At 38.7% G+C, this 25,833-nt stretch overlaps 4 protein-coding genes across 18 annotated transcripts in view; 2 read left to right on the top strand and 2 right to left on the bottom strand.

Annotated features, from left to right (window-relative positions):
• The window catches only part of LOC120299022 (armadillo repeat-containing protein 12-like), a 63,946-nt gene extending 59,549 nt beyond the window's left edge, over positions 1–4,397 (top strand). For all 13 annotated transcript variants that reach the window (XM_039323391.1, XM_039323398.1, XM_039323396.1 and 10 more), the window contains one exon: positions 630–4,397. In XM_039323391.1, coding sequence (XP_039179325.1) covers positions 630–1,295 — 666 coding nt within the window. In that variant the 3' untranslated portion in view covers positions 1,296–4,397. The remainder of the gene's footprint in view (positions 1–629) is intronic.
• On the bottom strand, positions 3,346–7,946 carry CLPS (colipase). The gene is made up of 3 exons (XM_039323404.1): positions 7,789–7,946; positions 7,219–7,341; positions 3,346–4,688 (listed from the first exon to the last, which is right to left on the bottom strand). Exons 1-3 carry the CDS (start codon positions 7,870–7,872, stop codon positions 4,524–4,526), a joined length of 372 nt encoding a protein of 123 aa, XP_039179338.1. The 5' UTR covers positions 7,873–7,946; the 3' UTR covers positions 3,346–4,523.
• A 4,115-nt stretch (positions 7,947–12,061) lies between these two features.
• On the top strand, positions 12,062–22,725 carry LHFPL5 (LHFPL tetraspan subfamily member 5). Its single transcript, XM_039323285.1, has 3 exons — positions 12,062–13,848; positions 17,378–17,614; positions 19,373–22,725. The coding sequence occupies exons 1-3, from the start codon at positions 13,437–13,439 to the stop codon at positions 19,387–19,389; spliced, it is 666 nt and encodes a 221-aa protein (XP_039179219.1). The 5' UTR covers positions 12,062–13,436; the 3' UTR covers positions 19,390–22,725.
• The window catches only part of SRPK1 (SRSF protein kinase 1), a 35,805-nt gene continuing 31,967 nt past the window's right edge, over positions 21,996–25,833 (bottom strand). For all 3 annotated transcript variants that reach the window (XM_039323279.1, XM_039323280.1, XM_039323281.1), the window contains one exon: positions 21,996–24,689. In XM_039323279.1, the coding sequence (XP_039179213.1) occupies positions 24,505–24,689 (185 nt within the window). In that variant the 3' untranslated portion in view covers positions 21,996–24,504. The remainder of the gene's footprint in view (positions 24,690–25,833) is intronic.

Genomic DNA, 25,833 nt, shown 5'->3' with positions numbered 1-25,833 from the left:
TCTGAGATAATGTAGAGGAGTGCAGAAATAACCTTGACAAAGAGTTGTTAGGAGAGCCATTAAGAGAAAATAACTGACAACTCAGTCCCAGGAAAGAAAAAAGCATGTGGGAAAAAATTCAAAACAATGCTATTTTCATTATGTTTGGTATAAGACAGGCAGAGGAAAGCTCTGGCAGGCTTTCAAGCTAATGTTATTATACCCTGTAACAGTACAGTTGTATTCTTGTAAACCTTATCATATTGTATCTGGATCTGACCTATATCAAAGGATGGACAGGTAATGCATGATGACACTTAACAATGGAGAAACTGCCCATCCACTTCTCTTGGATAATAGGCTGAACTAGCATGCAGAGAACTTGGTCACAGTCTTCTTCCATTTAACAAAATTCAGGGCATTTTTATTTAAATTATGATGTTAAAATTATATACAGTAACAATTTATACAAGTTGACATCTTATTTTCCCTTCCTTTTTTTGTGATAACATGTGATGACCAGCTTGAGAATAGGAGAGCCAGGGTTAGTGTTACCTTTCATTCCTTGAGCTGATGAAGAGGGAAGAATGAGGAGGAAGGCTCTGAACTGAAGTATTGGGAATGAAGTGTTTTTCATCTCTTTCTCCAAGGCACCCACTGACTTCCTGAACCTCTTCCAGACGTCTCAACCTGGGAATCTGCTTTATGAGATGTTAGTACTTCTGGAAAGACTTAGCGAAGGGCGCCAGTCTCCACAGTACCTGTCAATGCAGTGGGACTATAACAAAAACTCCCTCCATGAAATCATCTTTGGTGACAATTCCCGCCTTTCTGAGCGCTTGTTGGCTCTCATTGTCCATCCTGAAGAAGACGTGCAGACTCAGGCTTGCAAAGTGATCCTCAGCCTGAAGATAAACAAGGAAGAGAGCAGGATCAGTAGCGGGCATACTCTGGGGTCTGAGCCCAGTGCTTATCCTCTTGAATCCACCAGACAAAGCCAGATTGCCAATGCCTCCCTTGTTGACCAGCCTTTAGTTCCAACCACTGAGTCTTCCTCTGATACTTCTCACATTGAAAATGGTGGCAGCTTTCACCCTCTCATGGGCACTGATGAGACTAGTGGCGGAAGCTTTCACCCTCTCCTGGGCACCGATGAGACCGGCCATAGTTTTTCTCCCCTTCAGAGAGCCAATCATAGCTTCCACCCCCTTCCGAATGTCAGTGTGGAGGGCAGTGACCATGTCCTGGAGGAACCCATGGGTAGTTTTCACTCTCCTCCCGTTGCTGAGTCAGAAGAAAGTGACAACAGCATTTGAATGGGGCAGTTGTACAGAGGAAAAAAGAGACTAATAAAATGGGTTGGCAAACAGAAGAAAATGCCTTTCTGTCTCTATATTAAAAAAAACTACAAAAGAGACAGATATTCTTGCCTCTCCCAAATCAGAAGAGCCCTTGTCTGAAGAGTTTTTTTTTTTAAAAAGCAGTCCCTTTTCTGTCACTGAGAGGTGAATACTGACAGGTGCAAGCAACCTAAACCACTCATAAATAGTCTTAAACAGAAACTTGAATATTAGTCACCTATTTTAAAGAAACTCACCAGACTGACTGCATTTCCTTGGGAACAGGCAGACAAGACATTGAGGATTCTGGGGATAGGTCAGGCCTGGGCCACTTTCTGCAATGCAAAAACTCTAAACTTGCACCTTTCTTAACACTTCCCTCCAGTCTAACTGGAGATTCCACCACAAATATTAACCATAACTTCTCTATTATGTATCGGAGCATTGGAAACAACCTTTCAGTGATTTCACTCCAAAACTTTCCCAGGTCTTCCCTCTATGTATTTTCACAGCCTGATTAAATTCCAGCAGAAAGCAAACAAAACCACAATAAATCTAGAAATTCAGTTCCTGCTGAACCTGTTTGTAAAACTGTATGTTTTCACCAGGAATGCAAGGAGTCAGGTAGTACTTGTGTCTGAGTCAATCCAAAAGATAAAAATTCCACAAGTCACATTCCCAAAGATAATTGGTTCCAGCTGTAAGTGTTCTCAGGAATAAAAAAAAAAACAAAAACCAACACATTACTTCTGTGAATGATCTTCCATCTGAGTGGACTTTGACAACCAGGGTTCCTTTATTCTTTGGCCAGTGACAGTTGAAACTGATTTTCCCTGATGTCTGCTTTCAGCCTTCCAAAGCTTCAGCCTTCCTTGAATGCCCTTCCCTACGAGCAGCCATTCTTTCGCCTTTTTTTCCCATTACTCCCATGGATGTCTACAGGAGAGATAATGTGGACATATGATGAGGCTGCCATTTGGTATAATCATGCAAATGCTGTGACTTACATACTTGTGTCATGTGATGATGTTATATGTATGATGATTCCATTCTGCTGATGTGATCACTTTACCAACCTTGGAAGGATGGAAGGCTGAGTCAACCTTGAGCTGGTCACAATCAAACTCTTGGAGTGAGCAGTGAGTCAGCCTGCAGTACTGCATTCCAAGCACTATGCCACCATGGCTCTGATTCACTATGGGATGTCATCAGCTGCTACCAACATTCCCCAAACTGGGAGGCCTTGCATCTACTCCAGCTCAGAATTCTCCAGAACAGAATAAGGCCTAGTAAGGTTTGAACCTGTTCTATCTCTACTGATACTACTGTTTGGTTTCTGAGTGAAGGAATTTGTAGGCTTGCTTGTCTTCTGATTTGGAGTGGATCTTTGTGTCCTTCTGAATAACTATTTCACAAATGCCCTCATGACCCTTCCAAAAGAAGTGCTGTGTACCTTTAGGTTGCAGGGAAAAGCACATATATTTTAAGATGCCACAGGCAGGTGATACATTCATGCATCATACGGGATGCTTCAGTTCATTTTTTTGAAGTCAAATCCACAACTGCTGCACACTCCTGTCTTCATCCATTTCTCTTGACACTCTCCTTCTGACTGGGCTGCCTCTTAAGTTACTTGCTTGACTGTTTGCTTAATGTGGTTCAGAAAATATTATTTAAATCTTTGCTTTATGTGTTAACCAAGTCATTTGGTTAGCTTATTTGACAAACTACGATTTAGTGTGGTATTTCAGCCTAGCTATTGTTTATCTCTATATTACTCTTATAACCCTTTTTTAATTAAGTTACTTCTAAGCATCACTGTTCTCTTTCATGATTAACCGGGATGATGTAAAAGCCAAAATTAAGCAGTTCATAATGACCTCTAGGTTTTTTCATTTGGGCTTTTATGTCATCACAATTAAACATTACCCAGAGCAGCAGGTAATTTAAAATGAAATGGTTGACAGAAATAGTACAATGTGTTAGTGGTGTGTGTGAGAGACAAATCATGAAGAATGGCAAGACATTCGATTGTATATTTTTATTAACTCTCATCCAAAAGTCATTTCCAAAAGAATGGCAGCTTTCAAATGATTCAAACTAGGACATATTGCAGTAGTTATATAGGGAGAGAGGCAGGCAGATAGGACGGACAGCAAATACTGGTTTGTGATAAATGTAACATCATTTAATTAAGTCCTGCATGTTTGAAATGGCAGTGCTTTGGAGATCTTGTCTGGTCTTGGAAGCTAAACACAGTTGCTACTCTTGTAGGTCATACTAAGACTGCCAATTAGACTGGGAAGTTGAACAAAATATCCCAAAGAAGGCAATAGGAACCCTATTCATGTTGCTACAAAGAAACCTATATAGAGCTGTCCATCAAATGACAGGAGGCCAGCTTGGTTGGAAGAGCTTTTACTGATACTTTTGAACTGTGACTTGGACCTGAACATTCCAGTCATGATGTTTTTGGTGTATTTTTGACCCAATCACTTGTTATCCCTCATTCTAGCTCACTTTAATTGCTCTTGTGAAAAATTTGGAAGCCCCTTAGAGAGAAGGTTAGTTATGAGAACTCACTACATTGCTAGACTATCAGAACAGAGTGGGAATCACTGCCTTAATAATTAAAAAAAAATCATTTCCTAATTATCATATGTCTTCTTTCTCTACTCGTTGGTTGCTGTTGTTGTCTATTTTTTGTTCACTTCCTGATCTGCAATTTCATGTGAGTTTGAAAACTACTTCTATCTCCCACACTCCGATTTTGTGAAAGATAAATTCCCATCTTAATCTTATTCATTCTAGAAATGTAGTACTGAGGGGCAAGATATTCATCATTAAAAGAGAATGAACATGTTTAGCAGTAACAGGTTTTGAAGATGTATCTTCACACCTGTCGATTCAGATACTTTGTCAGGATATTGTTTCAGCTTCCCAGTCTAGGCTATAGCCATGGCATTTTTACCTAATGATTTTTCCTCCATTCACTGGCTCCTCCATCCCGTATTTGGTTCCAAGTTCCGGATATTACTTCTTGCTATACAATACCAAATATGCAAAAAAAAAAAAAAACATCCTTAACTAAAATCTAGATAAACAAAAGGCATGCTTATTGGAGCAGCATGTAAAAGCATAGGAATTTGTTTTGCAATGAAAGTAATAATAGCTATGTGGCTACTTAAAGGAGCCAGGGTAAATTTATCCATCATACTTCTTTCTTTCTTCTTTTTCACTGCTGATTTTATTTGATGGGTCCTTGCAAATGCCAAAGTCAGAATTGACAACACTTCCCACAATGGTCCGATCAGTATCACAGATTAAGCCCCTCTCACAAGGGCACTTGTAGTAAACGTCATATAGACTCTGCAAGAAACAGAAAGATATAGACAATCATTATCTCCAGGCTTACAGGACCCATTGAGGCAATGAATATAAGTTTTTCTATTATTCATATCAGCCTCTCCCTAGTCATGGACACTTTTCCCAAGGTGCAGAAAGCAAAGATATTAGCCTGGGATATAGACCAACATTAAGCTATGAATCCCCTGGACTTCCGTGGCCGCTTTAAGGCAAGCTCCATCTTCCGCGTTCAATTATGCACCACTGGGGGACTCTGGAAAGGGTCAAAAGTCACCCTGTAGGGGCGACAAGTAAGGAGGGGATCCCCACTTGATCCTGGGAGGGCAGTAGCTCCAGGCATTTCTAAAGCAGCACGAATGAGTCTGGGTGAGATCTGAACCTCTCTTCAATCCTACCTATCTTTTCTACCTGTATAAGCTGCCCAAAGTATTTTCCCCCCTGTGGAGAGAGGGAAGGGAAATCGTATCCCACCCTCTAAGACAGTGGTTCTCAACCTTTTTAATGCCGCGACCCCCAACCGGTCGTAAGTCGAGGACTACTCAACCGGTCCTAAGTCGAGGACTACTCAACTGGTGCAGCACCGTTTGCAGAATGGAACTTTTGGCAGGCTCAGCAGGGCAGAGACAGCCTGGACAATTCCTATTGGCTTTTGAAAGCCAATAGAATTAGACTCTATTCAAGAGAGTCTATTCTATTGGCTTTCAAAAGCCAATAGAATAAAAGGGAGTAGCACAGCTAAGGAAAAGGGGGAAAAAATGGCGGACTGCATTGTTTGGCGACCCCCGTGAAATGGTCGTTCGACCCCAAATGGGGTCCCGACCCACAGGTTGAGAACCACTGCTCTAAGAGCAACGGCGACTGACTATCCAGGGGAATTTAAAACATTGAAAGAATAACCTTATTTTAACTGGATTTATATGTTTCTAAAATTTGGGGACCAAAAGATTTCTTATCCCTAATCAAGATTTGGGTTTTTACCTACAAAAAAGAAGTAAAACTGAAAAAAAATATATAAAAAGTTTGGACTTAAAAAATCTTAAATGGCATTGATGACATCTTGTGGCTAAATCTGATACTACAGCCTGTTATTGTCTAAAAGAGACTTGGCTTGAAGCCCAGATAAGACTCCTTCAACCTTGGCAGATATCAGCTGTGAGAAGCTCAGCTGTGTTCTATACCCAGTGATAAAATTATTTTCATTCCCTGATTGTAAAGCTTCTAATTTAATACACTACTAAGAGAATATGGATGAAGATCAGGAACACATTCTTTCTATGTCGAAAGCAATTCATGAAACTATTCTTACAGCTTCTGACGAAAAAAAGACACTATAGAAAAGAACAAGATGTCAGCCTAGATATTCAAACCCTTTGACTACAATTAAAGAATCAACTACACAGAACACAATAGAAGAAGTGGAACAAACAAACACTATGATAGAGGATTGAATGGACCAACAAACACAGTTAATGGAAAATCCACAAAAGGGACTGATAACATTGAAAATGGAAAAGACTTTCTATATAAACCAGAAGAAATCTGAGGAGCAAGAAGAACAGACCGAAGGGAAGATAAACATTCCAGGACAACTATGGGGAGATGGAATAATAGCGAGACAATTTGTCAATCCTTCCAAAATAATGGCGATTGGATGGTCTCTTTTATTTCAAATAATATATACAATAACAGAGGGAGATCTATTTGATGATTTAAAAGCATACACATGGAAGGCAAAGAAAGAAAGCTAGAATAAGGCTGAAGAAAATTGGGGTTTGGATTTATTAGTGAGGATGTTATGTTATTAATTAAAATAGAATATACTCAAACAGACAAGATGTGCACTTTGAATACTAGATTATGCTATGAACTGAGATAAAGAAAACTTTGTTCATTTAAAACTTGGAAGTATAAATATTAAAAGTTAAATTTGAATATTGATGGGAAATTAAAAATTGGGGAAAACAAATAAATAGGATATTGATTGTCTATAAAGATTGAATGTAAAAGCAATTAGGATATGTATAAGCTAAAAACTATTGATAAAGTAACAATGTTATTTTTACTTAATTGATGTAATAAGAATTGTATTAGCTTAAACATGAGATAGTGAATACTAAGGGAAAAAGAGAAGAAATATTTAATGTGGTAGTTTAAGATTTGTACTAAAGACACTTGTATGTTATTGAATTATTGATTAATCCAGCTGCCACGTTGCTTTTTAAATACTTAAATGTAAAACTAGAAAATCGATAAACCCTTAAAAAAAAGCTATGAATCCCCTAACATATGTTTCTCCATGCAAATGTTTTTCACTTTTAAACTATTCATTTCCCTACCATAATGATACCAATGGCTTAATATATGATTTTATTTCACAGTGTTTGTTTTACGCAAGAATGGCATATCACTGTTGCTTTAAAGTTGTCCTCTATGCTGCTAGCTGAACACTTAATTGCTGTCATGCTGAACAGAATATATCTCTCCGATCTTTTCACGATGGACATCTAATTTTTTTTTAAAAAGTGACACTCACCTTTAGGGAACATTCTTGGTTTTCAGCTGCCTTGTCTGCACAGCGAGCAAGACTTAATCCGGTTTTTCGGTGACAGCAGCGGCTTTTGCACTGTACACTGTGAAGACATAGCTCCCCATTGTCCTAGAGGAAAACATAGATCACATGTGTGAAACAAGATGGTTAATTCAGCAATTTGTACATTCATTTTTCTATGTGTGTCCTTTTGTGAAATGCTTTAACTGTTTAGATTCATCACTACATTCTCTGTAAAAATATTCTTTCACACAGAGTAATAATCAGGTTATATTGGCCTATACCAGCTATATAATCACTTCATAGGAATTTTGATGGTATGTCGTGTGTTGATATTGATCTCTGATTATATTCTGATTTACATAGTACCCTAGATTGATTGCATGTGTGATTATTTGCAGCATATTATTCAATTATCACTTGAATAATAATGCTGCAGGTTTTTAAAATAAAAGAATAGGACAAGAGCAAATTATTCCTAGCTGTATACATCTTCAAACCTAAAAGAAGATAATTCTGGGAGGATTAAAACAAGGATACCTCACATTCACTTACTAAGTTAAGAAACAGTCCTCTTGGATGAACAGAAGACTCTGCCAAGGCAAGTGTCAGCAATAACAAAATCCAAAGTCTATCCATTGATTCTGGGCAGCCAATGAATTAATCAAAGGCTCTTGGGATGAGAGTCCAGAGCTACCTGGAAGTTGCAGTTTATAAAGCATGTTGTCAAAGTCACATGAATCCTTCCTTCCAATGAATGCATCTCAGGAAAATATATGATAGTGATAGCAAACTTGAATTGGAAAGAAACAGCAGACTAAACAGTAAAGAAACAAGCAAAATATAAGAGTTGCAGTCTCCAAAGCTTGGAATACTAAGTTAAGAATAAGTCCTTTTTGATTTGAAATCTGCAGAGATCAGGACCCTCAATATCAGCAAGGCGGTCATTACACCAATAGGTTCATACATTCCGGAAGCCCTTTTTGTGACCTGTTTGGGTTTAGTTGGAATATTCTATGAGGTCAGCCAGTTATTAGGATTCAAAGTTTAGTATTACATGTTAATCTAACAAGTGTGATATGTTCAGCAAACCATGATATATGATATGTAATTTGTGTCCTTCTTGAATTTTCCATCTCTGCCCAGTATGTTAGTTTTCTGTGAAACTTGGAAAAACTTTGCTCAATCCTTTGTTAGGATTTGGCTGAATGTGTTTGTGAACCCAGACACTGTAGTGAAAAATCATGGTTTCTGGCTTAGTGTAATGTTACAGCTTTTGCCTTGTTGATTTAGTGTGATGTGTGGTCTAGGTCAGGGCTTTTCAACCAGTGGTACGGGTACCACCTGTGGTATATTGGTACCTGGCAGGTGGTATGCGACCATCCTAGAAAAGTGGTAGCGGGGGAGAGGAATGAGCTGAACTGGTGGCAGCACCGCACAAGCCTGAGTGAGAGATGGCTGGAGCTGCAGGGCTGTCAGGGCTCAGTGGAAGCACCAGGATCAGTGCTGCTTTCCAGCTGATCGGCGCTTCTTCGGGATTGTCAGGGCTCAGTGGAAGCACCAGGATCAGCACCAGGCTCCAGCTGGAGCTTGGCGCTTATCCTGGCACTTCTGCTGAGCCCAGAAGAAGCGCCGATCAGCTGGAATGTTGCAGCATCTCCAGGGTCTTGTGATTTACATTCAGATCCTTGGCAACTGATTCATATTTATGACGGTCAAAGTGTCCCAGGGTCATGTGAAGTGACCAAAACCTGCTGCAACCACCCAGCAGATGGGTGGAATAAAAACCAAACACCCCCACCCCACCTCCGCTGCCAATGTCCAACAGAAATGCTCACAACAATGAAACCTCGAACAGGAGGAAGAGCGCCACTGGGTGGGCAGGCAGGTGTCTTGCTCAGCTGTGGCTTGGGGGGCACTTTTTTCAGTGCCATTGTAACTTCAAACAGTCATTAAGCGAACTGTTGTAAATCGAGGACTACCTGCACTTTATCACTTTTTTCCTTTTTTGGGGGGGGTCATCAAGTTTTTGACACCTTGCTAGGCGACTGGTGGTACTCGGATATTGTCATATCCTAAAAGTAGTACAATGGGTGAAAAGGTTGAAAAGCCCTGGTCTAGGTCAGTTCATTAATAATATTTTGATCCTTAAAAGTACAGAGAAGAGCAACAAAGATGATTAGGGGACTGGAGGCTAAAACATATAAGGAACGGTTGCTGGAATTGGGTATGTCTAATTTAATGAAGAGAAGGACGAGGGGGGAAGTGATAGCAGTGTTCCAATATCTCAGGGGCTGCCACAAAGAAGAGGGAGTCAAGCTATTCTCCAAAGCACCTGAAGGCAGGACAAGAAGCAACGGATGGAAACTAATCAAGGAGAGAAGCAACCTAGAACTAAGGAGAAACTTCCTGACAGTTAGAACAATTAACCAGTGGAACAACCTGCCTCCAGAAGCGGTGAATGCGCCAACACTGGAAGTTTTTAAGAAGAGACTGGACAGCCATTTGTCCGAAATGGTGTAGGGTTTCCTGCCTGAGCAGGGGGTTGGACTCGATGACCTCCAAGGTCCCTTCCAACATTTTTATTATTATTATTATCGATCATCACACATTATTATTATTATTATTATTATTATTATTATTATTATTATTATTATTATTATTACCTTTGTTGAATTAATACCTTTCTAGTTGGGCTTATTTAAAAAGGGAACAGAGAATCCTAGAATTCCCCCACCCTCCATCATTTATGTTAGAATACTTTTATACAGCATAACCTTTTCTAGTCTAGAGCCATCTGGACCAATTGAACACCTGTATAGCTTGGCAGCGTAGCCAAGCTGGCAGTGAGTGATAAGAATTTTTCCAGTCTATTATTAGGGACTCTATCAGACAAAACTGATACAGGAAGTTCAGCAGAGTCTAGTGGAAAAATCTTGCTATAATAACATGTGTAAAAGACACCTTATTTCTCAAAGTTGCATGCCAGGTTGCCTGAAACAAGAAGCTACCTGGAACCAACAACAGATGTGGCCTACTGGAACTTTCTCAGCATCCAAATATTTGTTATGTAATCCTGGACTAATCAGCCAGTAAGATGCATGTTGATAATGCCTAGCAGAATTATTATTCTCAATCTAGACATGTAACACTGCCTATACTAACCTGATCCTGACTGAGAACTATGGGAGCCATGTCAAGAAATAAGTAGTATTTACAGAGAAAAAACAAACACTCTGGTAAGGTCGATGCTGGTTTTAGTTTAACAATGAGCGTGACATTTCTCTGCAAGGATTTGAGAAAATACGAATAGACTGATATGATTCCTGCATATTCGTTTAAATATTCTCATGTAATTAGGAATAATAAATATATAAGCCATGTTATATCATAAATAGGCACACATTTGTTTTCAAGAAGATTCTTTACAATGCAACAGCCTAAACAATTTTACACTGACAACAGATGATAATTGTTTTTCACCATTTAGGACCATGAGGAAGTCATGCCAACTCATCAGCTTAGCCAGAGTTTATGGCAGAAGATTTTTCCAAGCCTGTCTGAATATTCCTCATGCTTTTATTTGCTTATCTCGTATTTTCCATTTTTTAGCCAATTGTTCCAATACATTTGATGAATATCAAGTTGAGGTGGCTGTACTTTTAAAGTTCTGTATCTTCCCTTTCAATGGTCTTCCAGCCATGATGGCCTGGAACACCTGGCTTCTCAGAAATCCTCAGAAATGGCCAGATGTGCTGCAGCAACAAGAGGCCATCTTAGAAAATACCAATCACATTTGTACAAATTAAATAGCCAAGGAACTGGCTCCCTAATTCTATTCCAACTGAGAAGAATCAGGGACCAAACAAAAGTAAACATCAACATTATACTTGGGGAGTTCCAAGTAGTAGGTTCATGTTTTGGTCATGTCGACAATTATGTGTGTCTGTTTGCCGCTAAAGAATTGGGATCTCTGCTTATAGGTGGTCTGCATTTTGCCACCCATGATGCACTGCTCCTTCTGATGGGCAAACTTGATGGAACAGAAGGGTCAGCACAATACTGCAGGGAAGACCAGCTAGTGCTCAAAGCTTCCTCATATGCTGCTTCTCATTAAAGTTCCAGGAGTAAGAAGATAAGTGGAAAATGGAGGCCAGAGTATGGAAGCCAGAGTGTGGATGACCATGCTCAGATATTGGCTCGAACTATTTCTTTTTCCCCTTGGCCTTGCTCTGGGAAAGATTTTCAGTCCACATATAAAAAAGGCAGTGACTCTTCTCCAGGTTTTCTACTCAGCATTGGATATGACCAGGCTAAAGCTCTTATTAAGCAGCATATAGCAGACACTGAGTGCTAATTGGACTTAGAGACATCTCCAAACTTTACTGCCAGTGAATCCAACAGGTACTCTGCTTCTTTCATAATTTACTTAACCAAACTCAAAGTAAGTTGGTAAGTAGGTAGCCACTGGAGAGCCTTCATTCTGGCATGGTGCAATGCTCTCTTCTTAGCTGTCCTTGAAAGTTGATACAGAAAAATTCCCTGCCCAAAGAGGCAATGGTCCTGTGACTCTGGACATACTGAAACAATAGGGCAGTGATCCCCAACCTTTCTGGAACCAGGGACCAGTTTTGTGGAAGACTATTTTTTCACGGGCGGGGTAGGTGGGGGAATGGTTTCACAAGCAACCTAGTTCTCATGCATGCGCAAATAAAACTTTGCTCACTCACCCATTGCTTCCCAACAGACCATGGGCCAATACTAGTCCATGTCCCAGAGGTTGGGGACCCCTGTAATAGGGCATGTGCTCCTCCAGTATCCATAGTGCAGAAACATTTGTCTAGCCTCATCTCAACAATACTGTATAAATACCCAGTGCACACAGGACAATTTTATATCTCTCTACTCCTTTCAGACACTAATCCTGCTACAATATACAATGTTCCTAGGCTCTGTGCTGAAGCAATTAAAATCCATCAGATGATCAACTGTGCTTCAAACCAATTTTAATGAGCATTTAATTTGAGAGTGTTTTGTATTATGATAGATTTAGATAGGCATATATTAATTTTTAAGGATTTTTTAAATACTTTTCAATAGTTTTTTAGGTTTTTGCTTATATATACATATTTTGGGAGCATAGATCTAGAGGGGATCTGATTAAGAAAGAATAATACAGAGTTAATATAGGAATATAGAAATGTTAACTTTGTGAATGTTCATACATTACACTAACCATGATTTACATGCCTACTATTTGTTAGACACTATTAACAAGGTTGCATAATATTTAGTGAACTAACTGTACTGTTTAGAGATGTTTATGGTCAAAACTATACAAATCACATAATAGCTTAGTATGATTTATCAATCCAGCCTTAAAGCCAATACCTGGAACAACCAGCACATCCTTGATGTTGTACAAATTGGCATCTTGCTCTCTTTTGTAGGATGAACACAATGTGCTTTTATGTTAACTCTATATTGAACAAGATTTATATGTCCTATCCAGGAACATACTATTTTCCAAAATATAATTGTTAATACTTAATTTGAAATGGGGACGGTGGATTAATCTCCATCTATCCTAGTCAAGGATGTCTGTGATTGCCCTCTGATGTGTGTCCCCAATTAATCGGAAACAGTGTTTCCTGGTCGGTACATCAGTCTTGGGCTTCCTGGCTTTCTCTGCCAATCGCTGTCTGTGGTGCTGAAACAGAGCCCACAAATAAGCTGCTTCCTCTCCGCTGCTTGGAAGCAGGAGGGATATTCCCTCTACACACTGTAGTGTCTACAGGGCGGGAATGCCAACTTCTTGGAAAACACCAGATATGTAGGATGTTGGGAGAGGAAGAACAGCAGCAGCAGCAGCAGCAGCAGCAACTAAGGCTAAGCAAGCACTCTTCAGGCTCCAGCACCTCCCACCGAGCTGTTCAGCATTGAAACAAATAGCCTTTCTTGCAAATGGTCATCTGAGCATCTGGAGCTGGGGCAAAGAGTCACGGGAAAGGGAAGAGGTGCTTCACAGAATCTTGATCTATCAGGGAGGTGGAAAGCCAACCTTGCAGCCCCTCTTCCTTGGATTCAGCTTTCCTATGTGCTGCTCCTCATTAAAGTTCCTGGAGTGAGAAGGCAATTGTTTTCTGTTTGATCCTGAACTTCAAGGCATGTCTTACAAGACATAGCCATCTCTCTGTGAAGCCATGGCAAAGATGCTTCCAGCACAGGAAGCGGCAAAGATCTATCATACCAACTACGTGAGGAATGCTCGAGCCATGGGAGTTTTGTGGGCACTGTTCACCCTCTGCTTTGCTGTGATCATGGTGGTAACTTTCATCCAGCCCTATTGGATTGGAGACAGCATTGATACTCCACAAGCTGGTTATTTTGGCCTCTATTCCTATTGCATTGGAAATGCCCTGACTGGTGAACTCATCTGCAAGGGCAGCCCTCTGGACTTTGGCACCATCCCTTCAAGTGCTTTCAAAACAGCCATGTTTTTTGTGGGCATTTCTACCTTCCTTATAATTGGCTGCATCCTCTGCTTCAGCCTCTTCTTCTTCTGCAATGCAGCCACTGTCTACAAAGTGTGTGCTTGGATGCAACTGGCAGCATGTGAGTTGGACATAGAGAACCCGGGGGGTAGAGTAAGACATCCGTTAAACATACCTTCCGTGTGCTATGGGATTCCTGCTCAAGTATATTATGCTTAGGAATACCAGAACCTCTTTGCTCTATCTCCCAGATTTGCAGTGCAAGGGGCAACTCTTTAAAGTGAATATATAAATTTGCCATTTGGACTGAAGTTCTATTGGCATCATTCCTAATAATGAGAAAGCAAAATGGATTTGTGGTACTGCAAAGTAAATATTAGCTCCTTGATGATGCAATGCTTTTCAGCATGTGGATATACATCTGTCATTTGGATTCAAGTTCCATTGGCAGCTTCTTCCTGAACGTGCTGTCACTGAAACCAAAATATTCAATTTCTTTAGTTCTCATGTCAGCTAGCAATGTGTTTATTTTAGTGAGATGACCTGTTCTTTAAATACATTGTAGTCTGTTAAGTGATATGCAATTATAGTTAATTGTATAATCTATTTGAAGAACAGCAATTTTTCTGATTGTTTGATTTTTTAAAAAATGAAGTTATGTTTTAATGTTTTTTTCCTTTTAATCTGCTTTCTTTGTGGCTGCCACACCCACTGTCTCTGGTGAAACTGTAGGATGCAATCATGAAGTGACTATATAGAAGGTGTGTTAATTTAAAACCTCATTGAAACAAACCAGGAATGGGCAAGGAGAACATAGGATATGATCAAGGCTCCATCTTCAATGCTTTTGACAGGCAGATTTAGCAGTTAGCATTGCCTAGAGAGGAGATATGTGTTTTAAGAAAGCTGCTTATTTTGATGAAAAGGAGATGCTTTATATAGGATATCAGCAGCTAGCAATTTCTGAGATCAAATGGAAAATGAGCTTCTCTTTGTATTTCCTTTTATGAATGAGAAAAGTCAGAAAATCACCAAGATAGTTGCAGCCTAAGAAGTAAAACAGGGAGAAATTTTGATTCATAACAGAAAACTGGCAATGTAATAGTCACCATCAACTGACACCTTCCAGATATGTTAAACTACACTTCCTATAATTTTGTGCTAGTGTTGCCATAGGAAGATTATGATGAGGGTAAGGTATACTACTGCAATATTTAATAGTAAAAGGGTATAGGTTTTAGTAATTCAAAATAAATAGTGGGTTGGATTCAAACATAGCCCTAATTACAATAGCTTCACCAAAAATACTTGGACTTAAGATCCAAACAGTTTTAATTGGAAGGCTTTACATATAAAACTATGTATAGCATTCCTGTATTTGTTAGCAATGGTATAGAAAGAAAATAATATTTAAGGAAACCTGAGCCTAGCAAGCATTGCAAGTCATAACACACACAGCACACACACAAGGTCATAGAGCCAAAATTAAATGATGCTGTTTGGGAAATAGTATGTAGACAGAAATTCAAAATGAAATAAATCCTGCCTTCTGTCTGTTGATTTATAAGGGCTTTTTTTATTAGTGGCAAAGTTTTTTTTAAATTTAATTGCTTCTTCCACCTCATTCTGAGAGAAATAAATGAGCTGCATTATTTAATGTTATGTAAAACATGAGCATCCTTTGCTTGGTGAAATGCACTTTGGCTTTCCATCTTCTAAAAATTACCACAAATTCAAATTAGGGCCAGGATTAGGTAATGACTTTCCATTCCGCCTAGAATATCCTGCTTAATATGTGTAAGCTAATTAAGCCCTGCCTGTAATGGGGATGCCAGAGATGAGCAAAATTCTCTGCAGTTTTTCCATACTGAAATAGACCTGCAGAAAGCAATCTTAAAGTAAGAAGATGGTGAAGCCAGTAATGATATTTGAAACCTTTTTCAAATATTCATGCCAGTGAACAAAGCCTGGTTACATTATCTTCTTCAGCAAATAGAAATGCATTGAGTGAAAGAGAGGTTAAAGTAAGTCTGGCAGCACGGCAACAGGTTTAGCAACAGCATTTCGAATAAGCTGTAAGGACAGGCATGGCATTAAAGAAAGCTGTAATTCCTGCTGGCCTCAAACATAAATAACTTAAGAGGCTTGAAAAGGCTTCTGATTAACCCACATTGGATGAAGAGCACAGTGCTGAAGGACTGTAAAGATCCTAAGTGACAGGAGTATAAAAGCTTTTCTTAAAATAATAAATCAATAAATTGCTATGGCAACTACTGACGTGTCTATTCAAGAAACACACTCTCATTCATCTGAAAATTTACCTTCTTCACAATAACAACAATAATAATGTGTTATACTGACTATAGAATCCAGTACCTTGGAAACCTCAACATGTTTTCATATACATTCCTGGCTGTTTAAATTTACATCTTAAAATACAAATAAGTCCTCACTTAAGGACCACAACAGGTGATTCTGTCACTAAACAATGTATTTGTTAAGCAAGCCATCATGTGACTGCAACTTGCAAGTTTAATTGTCCACTTCTGCATTGACTCTGCTTGTCAGAAGCTGGCTGTGAAGTGTGCAAATGGCAATCACATAACCCAGGATGCTGCTACTATTGTAAGTATGAGGACTCATCCTAAAGTTATTTTTTCTACACTGTTGTAACTTGAAACAGTTGCTAAGCAGGGCAGTTGTTAAAGGAGGACTGCCTGTATGCCACAGATTAAAACTCAGGATGCAAAGAAAGGGAATGAGTAGATGTTTTAAAATCTTTTCTTGTTGAATGTAGCAAATGTGACATAGCAAATAACTAGCCTAACTAAAGGAACTAAAGGAAAGGGTCAACTACGGTAATACTGTACTTCTCTGGAAAATAGAAGTAAAAATAGTTTCATAGTTCTTGATCTCTTGCAAGAATATCACGTGATCATAAACTAAATGGTAAGAAAAGCAATTCTCAATGCCCTGTGCTTGTCCACTTTTTCCAAGAACAGAAATTATGTGTTCCTCTTTTTACTTTTCATGTTAAACTCTAATAATATGAGTGTTTCGGACAGGTTACAGATCTCTCTTACTATACTCATCTAAGAAAAATAGCTTATAAAGTATTAATCATAAGTATTTTATTTCCAAAAAGTAGTCACATATCTTCTATGCTCTGGATAAGGGGCTGACCTGTTATTCAATCGGGGAAGAAAAGGTCTGACGCTAACACTAGTTTCCAGGACTACAGCTTTTCTTTAGTTCCCAAATTAAGCCTGTATTTGCATTACTTCAAGCTTTCAGTAAGCTTGGCTGAAATTGTGGTTTTAGCAAAGACAGCAAGATGAGAAACAATATTGTATCATGCTTTCTGGTCAGTTTCGAAAGAGAGAGAATAGAAAACGGGACTATCCATTTGTCAAAGGTGGTAAAAGATAATGAAAGTACTTTACAGTGTACTGTCATGCCATCAGTTGCACTTGAACCTCCTTTTGCATCTGTCCCTATTTATTTGTTTGTTTGTTTATTAGATTTATATAGCTTGCCCAGCTTGCATAATCAGGAGCTTGAACAGAAAACTTTATATGAAAAACCCACGAGAGGAGATACCATATTGAGGTTGCAACTGTGTCTTTCAATATCATCACGTTCCATTCCAGGTGCGGGCTTGTCCATTGGCTGCCTGCTCTACCCTGATGGCTGGGACTCCCCTGAGGTGAAACGCATGTGTGGAGAGAAGACTGACAAATACACCCTGGGAGTCTGCACTGTGCGCTGGGCATATATCCTTTGCATCATCGGCATTCTTGATGCCTTCATCCTTTCTTTTTTAGCATTTGTGCTTGGCAACCGGCAAGACAATCTTCTACCCTCTGATTTTCAAGTGGAAAACAAAGGTAAGCCAATTTTTTTCCCAGAGGAACCTACCCCTCCCATAGTCAAAACAGCAAGGACAGAAGAACTATAGATGATGAGGATTTGGACATTTAGTTCCATAAAATTTATAAGGATAAAAAGTCCATAAGCTTGTCTTGTGCGTAGATTATTAATATTAGCACTCATGCCACATTAGAATTGTCAAAACCTTTCTTTTTTAGTTAATTTAAATTGTTCTCATGGTATCCTATTTTTCTTCCATGCTTCAACAAAAGGCAATACATGCAAGCTACAAGATGTCTATTGGCAAATTTTTTTTGGCTATATGCAGTTTATTCCTGTAAAAATCCATAATGTGCCCCTGTATTAGTGCCTGGCAATGGCTGAGTTCGGTGATTGCATAATTGACTCTGCTGGTACAGGGATTAATAATACATTTAATAGAATATTCTAATTCACTGCAAGTGAGAGATTGGGCAGGTAAGGAGCAGAGCAGAATCATGAATGCATTATAAATCATTGGAAAAAACATGCAGGGCAAAAGCTTCTGCAAAGTTTTTGTTTGGAAGCCCTTAAGACTTCTGAAGTTTAAAACAAAAACCTCGGGCATGCTTCTGTATTTGTAGCTACTGTATAAACTAAATTATTCCCTTTCTATAGCTAATAATTAAAATAGCACGATACACATGAGACTGTTACTTTGTGTCCCATCACTGTTTTAAGTTTTAGACATCTGTAAAATGCAAAATCCCATTTGATAAAAATGAAACTATTCCACTGGCCTTTAGTGCAGCTCAGGGGGCTTGGGATTCTAGAATGAAAAAGCCTACAATTTGGACATTATTTCTGCATTTTATATAGAGGACTAGCATCATTTATGTTTTCCCAAATGTCAGGCCAATCTTCCCATTTGGAGAAGTTTCAAGCAACAAAATGGGTGATTAAAACTTCTGCCTTTTCACCTGTTTTCCAAATGTTCCTTTAAACCAGGGGTCTTCAAACTTGGCCCTTTTATGACTTGTGGACTTCCATTCCCAGAATTCCTCAGCCAGCATGCCTGGCTGAGGAATTCTGGGAGTTGAAGTCCACAAGTCATAAAAGGGCCAAGTTTGAAGACCCCTGATTTAACCTGTCTGTTCAATCAATGTGTCTTTTCTGCTTGTTAACAAAAAAAGGCTGCAGTGTTTTTTCTCTCTCTCAATGTCAGAAAACATGGAAAAAATGGTTTCACAGTGCCCTCTGTTGAAGAAGGAAAAGGTTATTGGGGATGTCATTACCAAAACTTCAAAACAAAATAATGAACAAACTAAAAATAAAAACTCTACAATTTTCAGAGAATGGCTTTCAGGATGCTATAAAAAACTTGGTAAAGCCCTCAAGCTGAGAGATGCTACTTACCCCCCTTTTTTAGTGACACATATAAATATTAACTTGACCTGGTTGTCACTAATTGTCATTGCCATGCTACCGTAATACAGTTGAAGTAAGTTACTCCAAAGCAGAGCCCTTCTTTTCCCTGGGTTTATAACCATAGTCAAGCTTGGTCAACAAATTCAACGGTCTTCATCAAGCGCTAATGGCAAATCCTATCCTATGTGTAGCATGTGACATCACAGCTTCTATTTAGACCAAACGTGGTTTGTTTTAAAATGTATGGACTTCAACTCCCAGACTTAGACTATGAAAGAGGGGTTATTATTCCATTAGCTGCTTTTGGAGAAATGGGGAGGGGAAATGACACTTTCTAAATTATCATGGAGTGTTCTTTTGTCCTGCAGAGGAAGCAAATAAATGAAGATGAATACTGAAGAAATCGCAAGTGTACTTACTTCTGCCCTTGAATACTGAGCACCCCACTTGACTTTGAACTCAGATAAGCTACTTGGCACACATGAATGCTAATGTGGATTCTGCCAGCTATCTAGACACATCAGTCTGTATTATAGAAGAACGATTCTGCAAAATAGTGCGCTTTTCCAGAAAAGGCGACTATGACAAAGTAAATTTTGTTCAGCATGACATTAATTGGTTTTGATCTCCACATCCTGTTTGCAATGTTTTGTACGTTGTTCTATAACTGTGGGGCCCAATATATATGGATAATTAATAATAGACCTCAAAACATTTTGCTGAATTAAATATTGCATCCATTCAGCCAGTTTAATATTACTTATAACGGGCATATGCTGCCCTGCAAACTCTACTTCAGGAAAATGTAACCCTTTAGGTCTTGTGAGTCCTGTGTAAGTTAAAATGTCTATGTAGCACATATGGCAACTGCCCAAGCCTTCTCATCAGAATTGTATTTTTTTTTCAGGCTTGTTAAGATACATGAATTGACATAATCATGGGATTTTGCTTTCCTTAAACCAATGGAGTACAGTCCCCATTAATTCATTGGTCCAGTTAATATGAACCAAAAAAAGTTAGGTTGTATATAGGAGTTACAACTTGGAGCTTTTGGACCAAGATATTATTCAGGATTACTGTTTGCACTTCAATCAAGGGGGTAATAGTATATTTGTATATACACACACACACACACACACACACACAAACCCTGTGACATAGAGACCACCCCCATCCCAGTGCATGCTGCTCTTATCTTTTTATAATGGTCAGTTTCAGGGATGACCATATCCCTGTGACACCATTCTTCTGGATTGTTACATTTCAAAGTTATCATTTGTAACAGAGATTTAATTAAATGGCTCTGATTACTATGCCTTTGCATAGAAACACCTTTACACTGTGCCTTTTTTCAAATGTTGCTGATGTGCATCTTACACGACCCTTTGTCTTATTCTCTCTCCTATTAACCCATCTTCAACAATGTGTCTATCACTTAATGGGATTTTTTTGAAACATCATGATGGGGAGCACTTGTCAGTTTTCCCAGGAAATTGGGAATGTTTTGAGAACTGTTCTACTATCTTCTTGATGTTATATAGTCAATCAGCCTGGTTCTATTCTGGTTCAAATGGAGTCTCTCTTATGCAGGTTTGACTTACTCAGAGTGTCTTAGATTAGTGCCTAATCTAAATTATTCCCATGGCACCACTGTTTTATCTATGCACTGGAACTGCCAACCTGTCCTTTTAGCTGATTCATGGAACAGATGTTTTTAAGGATGCTTAAGCAGCCCTGGACCTTAATATGCATTTAGTTGCCTACATTTGGTTTTCAGAATTGGCCGATTACTGAAATATCATTAATTTTAATGTGGACTGCTGCTTTTGGTACTATCCAACAGCTTCTCTGCACAGTATGCTATGTCCACAAGAACTATATCTATCACATCTAACGCTTGATTCATCTACAACCCAAAGCCTGCTGCTCCCTTCAGTAGAACACAAGTTCATCATCCAAGGATTGAATTCTTCCTATGAGCACACCTCCCTTTATCCTTGAAAAGTCCTTTCCCATTCCCATTTCACTGACAGCAAGAAATCCATTAACCTAGAAATAAGATGGTATATGTCAGAAGATCTTATCTGCATCTTTCTTCCTAAGGATGTTCAGCTCAGCTAACTTGGTTTCAAGGGAGACTTGTTGGAAGAATCAAAAGATCATTGCACTAAATATAAACTCAATTAATGCTCAACTGACAGTCATACATATGACACTCCAATAAACCAATACCACTACGCCAGGTGACTTTCTATCATCATATTCATTAGTGTTGGCAATTTTAAAAACACTGAAGCTCCTAACTTATACTTTTAGAGTTCAGAATCCTGGCTTTCTCTCACGATTCACTGGAAATGGAAGGATATTGTTTTACTTCCTCCATTTGCCTTCATTTGAGGTTCTGCTGCTTCTCCTGGTTCCTAAAGAGCATATGCGGAGGAGCCTAGCAAGAGCTCAAGCAAGTGCAGGCACACACATTTCATTAAAAAAAAAAAAAGGAAAAAATTAGCCTCAGGAATGAACGGTTTTCCTTAAATGTAGTTGCATTTAACTTCCCTGCTTTTTTCTCTCCAACTCACTCTGATCTAAGGACTGCTCTGATGAGAAATTTGGCTAAAAATAAAGAGCAAAAAAGCCAAATAACATTATAGGAGCTGGAAATGAAATAATTCTCCTTCCTCCTATCCATAACTTACAAAACTACATTTAGCACCCATAGGATTTCATCAGTAGTGCTCGTATTTAATTTTTAAACTGACTAGGTTCAAACAAAATCCTAAACTTTGTGACAGGTTTGCTCTTATTCTACATGCCATTTTATGCTTATGCTTAGAGTGTGTAAATCATTTATATTTCACAGGACTTCTGATAAGAGCTCTACAACAAATACTTCAGGTGAACATAGACAGCATATTCAAAGTATCTGTGGATTATTGGATAATCTGTTTATTGTGCTGTATTTACAAAGAAAAAAAGACAATACACCCAATAGAAAGAATAAAAATGTATTTTCCTTCTAGTTTTAGGTCAGCAAAACAAGTACAAATTGGTTAGTGAGCACTTTATGGCAATTTGGAAGTTGAGTGAACCTGATGTGAACTACGAAGTACGCAGACAATCCAGACAAGCTACCACTCGTGTTATCTCAGAACTTCTCTTTTAGTGCAAAAGAGCTGTGAGCAGTCTCCTTCATTGGAGAACAAGTCTTTATTACAACCAAGAGATGCCTCTTGTTCTAGTCCAGGGTAGGCAACCTTGGCTCTTTTATGACTCGTGGACTTCAACTCCCAGAATTCTAGAGAGTTGAAGTCCACAAGTCACAAAAGAGCCAAGGTTGCCTACCCGTTCTAGTCAGATAGCCAGGCTATGCAAGTGAGGCTACACTGTCACCAGAAGTTCAATTCTTCTTGCCAAAATGTCTTCACAGTATTCAGAAAGGAAATACAAACATACATTCTAGTCCTATCCTAAATCTTTTTACAGACAGGCACAGAAGTGCTTTCGGGAGGCAAGATACCCCAAATAATATGAATAAAATTAAAACTTTTGGAACATTTTTTCCTTTTAAGATTACGCCCAGAGAACTTTATTTAAGCTTTTCTAAACAGAAACGAACTTTTTGCTAAAACCCCAGTCTCAGTAGCATTACCAAATTAAACAGGAGATATGATGCTTTATTAACACATGCTAACCAGATTTTTTTTTTCAGCAAAGGGGAGCATCTTAAAAGGACTTTAAATGGGGATTTGTCACACAATGAAAAGAATGACCTTGCTACTGGCATATGCACTGAATTGTCCCAAACAGGGCCTGAAAAGTATCAGTTCTCTAGCATTTTCCAGCCTTGGAGAGTTTTCTAATCTCAAAATTCTATTTGGTCCATGTTGGGAAGGCAACTGAAGTCCCAGCTACCCCAAACCTATCATTACAGCTGGATACAAAAGACATTTAAAAGAAAGTAACCAGGGATAGTCTAGGAGATGCTTACGGTAAAACTAAAAAGTGTTTTATATTCTTCCAGTTAAAAAAAATCTGATAAGATTCAGTCACAACCAGTTCTTCTTAGAGTTTAAAAGTTACAATATATTCTGTTGAGCAGTATGTTTGTAATGGTTTTGAAAACAGAATTTGTCACTTCATCTCTACTGGAAAGAAATTAAGACTATTTGTCCTGAAGTTAATATATAAGTAAAAACAGCATTCTATTTAAAAAGTTAATTTCTAAAGTCTAGCATTCTAGACTAGTTAACACAGTTGATAACATTACATTCATTAACATTTGTTGGTTCTAGGTCTGGGCATAAAGCAAGGTTGAAAAGATAGCACTAATACCATCTTTCCTTATTTTATAGTAAGGATATAATCTATCTTTCGGAGAACTGCTCTCTAATAAAAATACAATTTCACGCATGGCCAATATGACACCAATGGCATAAAGCAGACCTACGTAACAAGTGGACTGCCACAAACTTGGTAAATTCCTACTTTTGAACTCCAGGTTGGGTTGCAGAAATACTTTATCGAGCTCAAGCTGGCAGTGACATATTGCCCAAGGCTACGTACTGGACAGACCTGGCATAGAATATGGGTACTCTGACTCCCCTCTGCAGCCAATAAATGCATAGAACATACTGCAGAAATGGTTACTTTTACCACATTCTTTCATTTTATTTCCCTTGTGAAATTTATTCAGGTTTATATGCCCCACCTTTGGAGAGCAAAGTTTATTGGACTCAGAACTACCCTGAGCACCAAAAATCAAAAATGGCATGTGTGTATATGTGTAAGTTATATATAAATATATATAAATATATATATATATATATAAAACTTCAAAAGATTCAATGGCTAAAGTATGTCCAAAAAAAATAAGAAAAAAAAAGTTATCCAAGCAGCAGAGCAGACACTTAAGGATTTAGTTGAATCTAGTGCTCCTCATGGAGCTACCACCTTGGTGCCATCTGCTATTTTTCCTCTTACTGCCACAGCAACTGACTGTGCACTAAGAAATGACTCCCAGAGTCAGTGAGCTAAGGAGGGATTCACAAGCTCGTCACATCCCCCTTGGGATGACTGCAATATACTTAAGGGACTTTATCCCCATGAAGATTTCCTTTTAGGTAAGGTATCTGTGTAAGGAAGAGACTATGCAATAATTTCAACATTCCCATAAAAATTCTTTGGCAAACTCCAATCATTGCAAATCATATTGGATGTCCACTGGCTAGTAATAGTCCCCACCAAGTCAAATACACAATCTCACATGAACAGTTAGATTTATCTAAAATCTAAAAAGCCTTCAAGGAGAAGCTTCACTCTGAAAATCAACAAGGAAAAAGTTGACCTGGAAGAAGGAAAAGGGACAGCTGGGACATCTAGGTTTGTGTATGTCTCTCTGTGTGTATGTGTGTGTGTGTGTGTATGTGTGCATGTGTGTGTGAGTGTTTATATATTTTATCCTGTAATCCAATTAGAGGGCCACCATATCAGACTGGAGTGTTTAGAAGTTGAGCCAGGGATGCCTGAGACACTGTGCTGCTGTAGCTCTTTTTTCAGGATTCAGCTCCAGCATAGGTAATAAGAAGTCTGTGAATGCAGCTGCATCATCTTGGGACCATTCATATTTTTCCACCAATACTTCAAAGAGACCCCATGGCTTTAATTTAGTAATGTGCTTCAGATCACCTGTGAATAATAACAGAAATATTAATATAACATGTGGAGGAAGGCCAACAGAACAGTTCACAGAACTAAGTTAAAAGATGCATTTCAAAAGAAAAGAAACACTTTTTTCTGTTCCAAAATTCATAATTTCCATTATGCAGGCAGGCAGGCAGGGAGGCAGGCAGACAGCACTGCACAGCAGAATATATTTTAAGCAGAATATGTTTTAAGCAGTCTAGATTTCAAAGCATGATTGAGAAATCAGGTATTCTAAGTATTCTTCCTTATCTTCAAAGAGACCAAATAAGTATATTTATCACCCAACATAAAAGGTGATTCTTTTCAATATAGAAGAAACATGTGCAGAAACATAGGAAACTGGACTAGCTGTCATACAGGACGTCATTGCATTAGTGATATTATATATTTTTGGAGCATTTAGTTTTCAGGTTCATTTGGCGTAATTGCCAGCCTGAGTTAAGAACACTTCTCTTTTCATCTCGAAATTTCTTATTTCAATAATAAACTCTGGTAAAGTTTCTAGCCAAGAAAAATATATCAGTCAAACTCTTTAAACAAAACCACATTGGTAGGGCCTTCTATTAGCAGCCCTATTTCCAGGAATAAAAAATTCTGGTTCAGTTCCTTCAGGTTGGAATAGGGCTATCGGTTCCATATAGTTAGTCCTTGACTTAAAACAGTTCATTTAGTTACAGTGGCACTGAAAAAAGTAATTTTCAGTGACCGTTTTTCACATTTTATTTATTTATTTATTTATTTATTGAAATTTATAGACTGCCCCACTCCCGCAGGACTCCGGGCGGCTAACAATAAAAACACAATATAACTTAACAAGACAAACAATACAGTAACATTCATCCAGGGATCAGATTTTATAAACCCCAGGCCTGCCGGAAAAGCCAGGTCTTAAGCAGCTTGCAGAAAACCAACAGGGTGGGAGCGGTCCTAATCTCCGGGGGGAGTTGGTTCCAAGACATGGGCGCCATCACAGAGAAAGCCATCCCCCGCTGCCCCGCCAAATGGCACTGCTTGGCCGATGGGACCTGAAGGAGGCCCAGCCTGTGGGATCTAACCGGACGAAGGGAACTATGAGGTAGTAGGCGGTCTCGCAAATAGCCTGGCCCTGAGCCATATAGAGCTTTAA

The sequence above is a fragment of the Crotalus tigris genome, unplaced genomic scaffold, assembly GCF_016545835.1.
Source record: "Crotalus tigris isolate CLP2741 ecotype Arizona unplaced genomic scaffold, ASM1654583v1 scf7180000024167.7108832, whole genome shotgun sequence".
In the NCBI taxonomy this organism is placed as follows: Eukaryota; Metazoa; Chordata; class Lepidosauria; order Squamata; family Viperidae; genus Crotalus; species Crotalus tigris.
The sequence above is the reverse complement of the archived record's forward strand: the minus strand, read 5'-3'. Positions and strand labels throughout refer to the sequence as shown.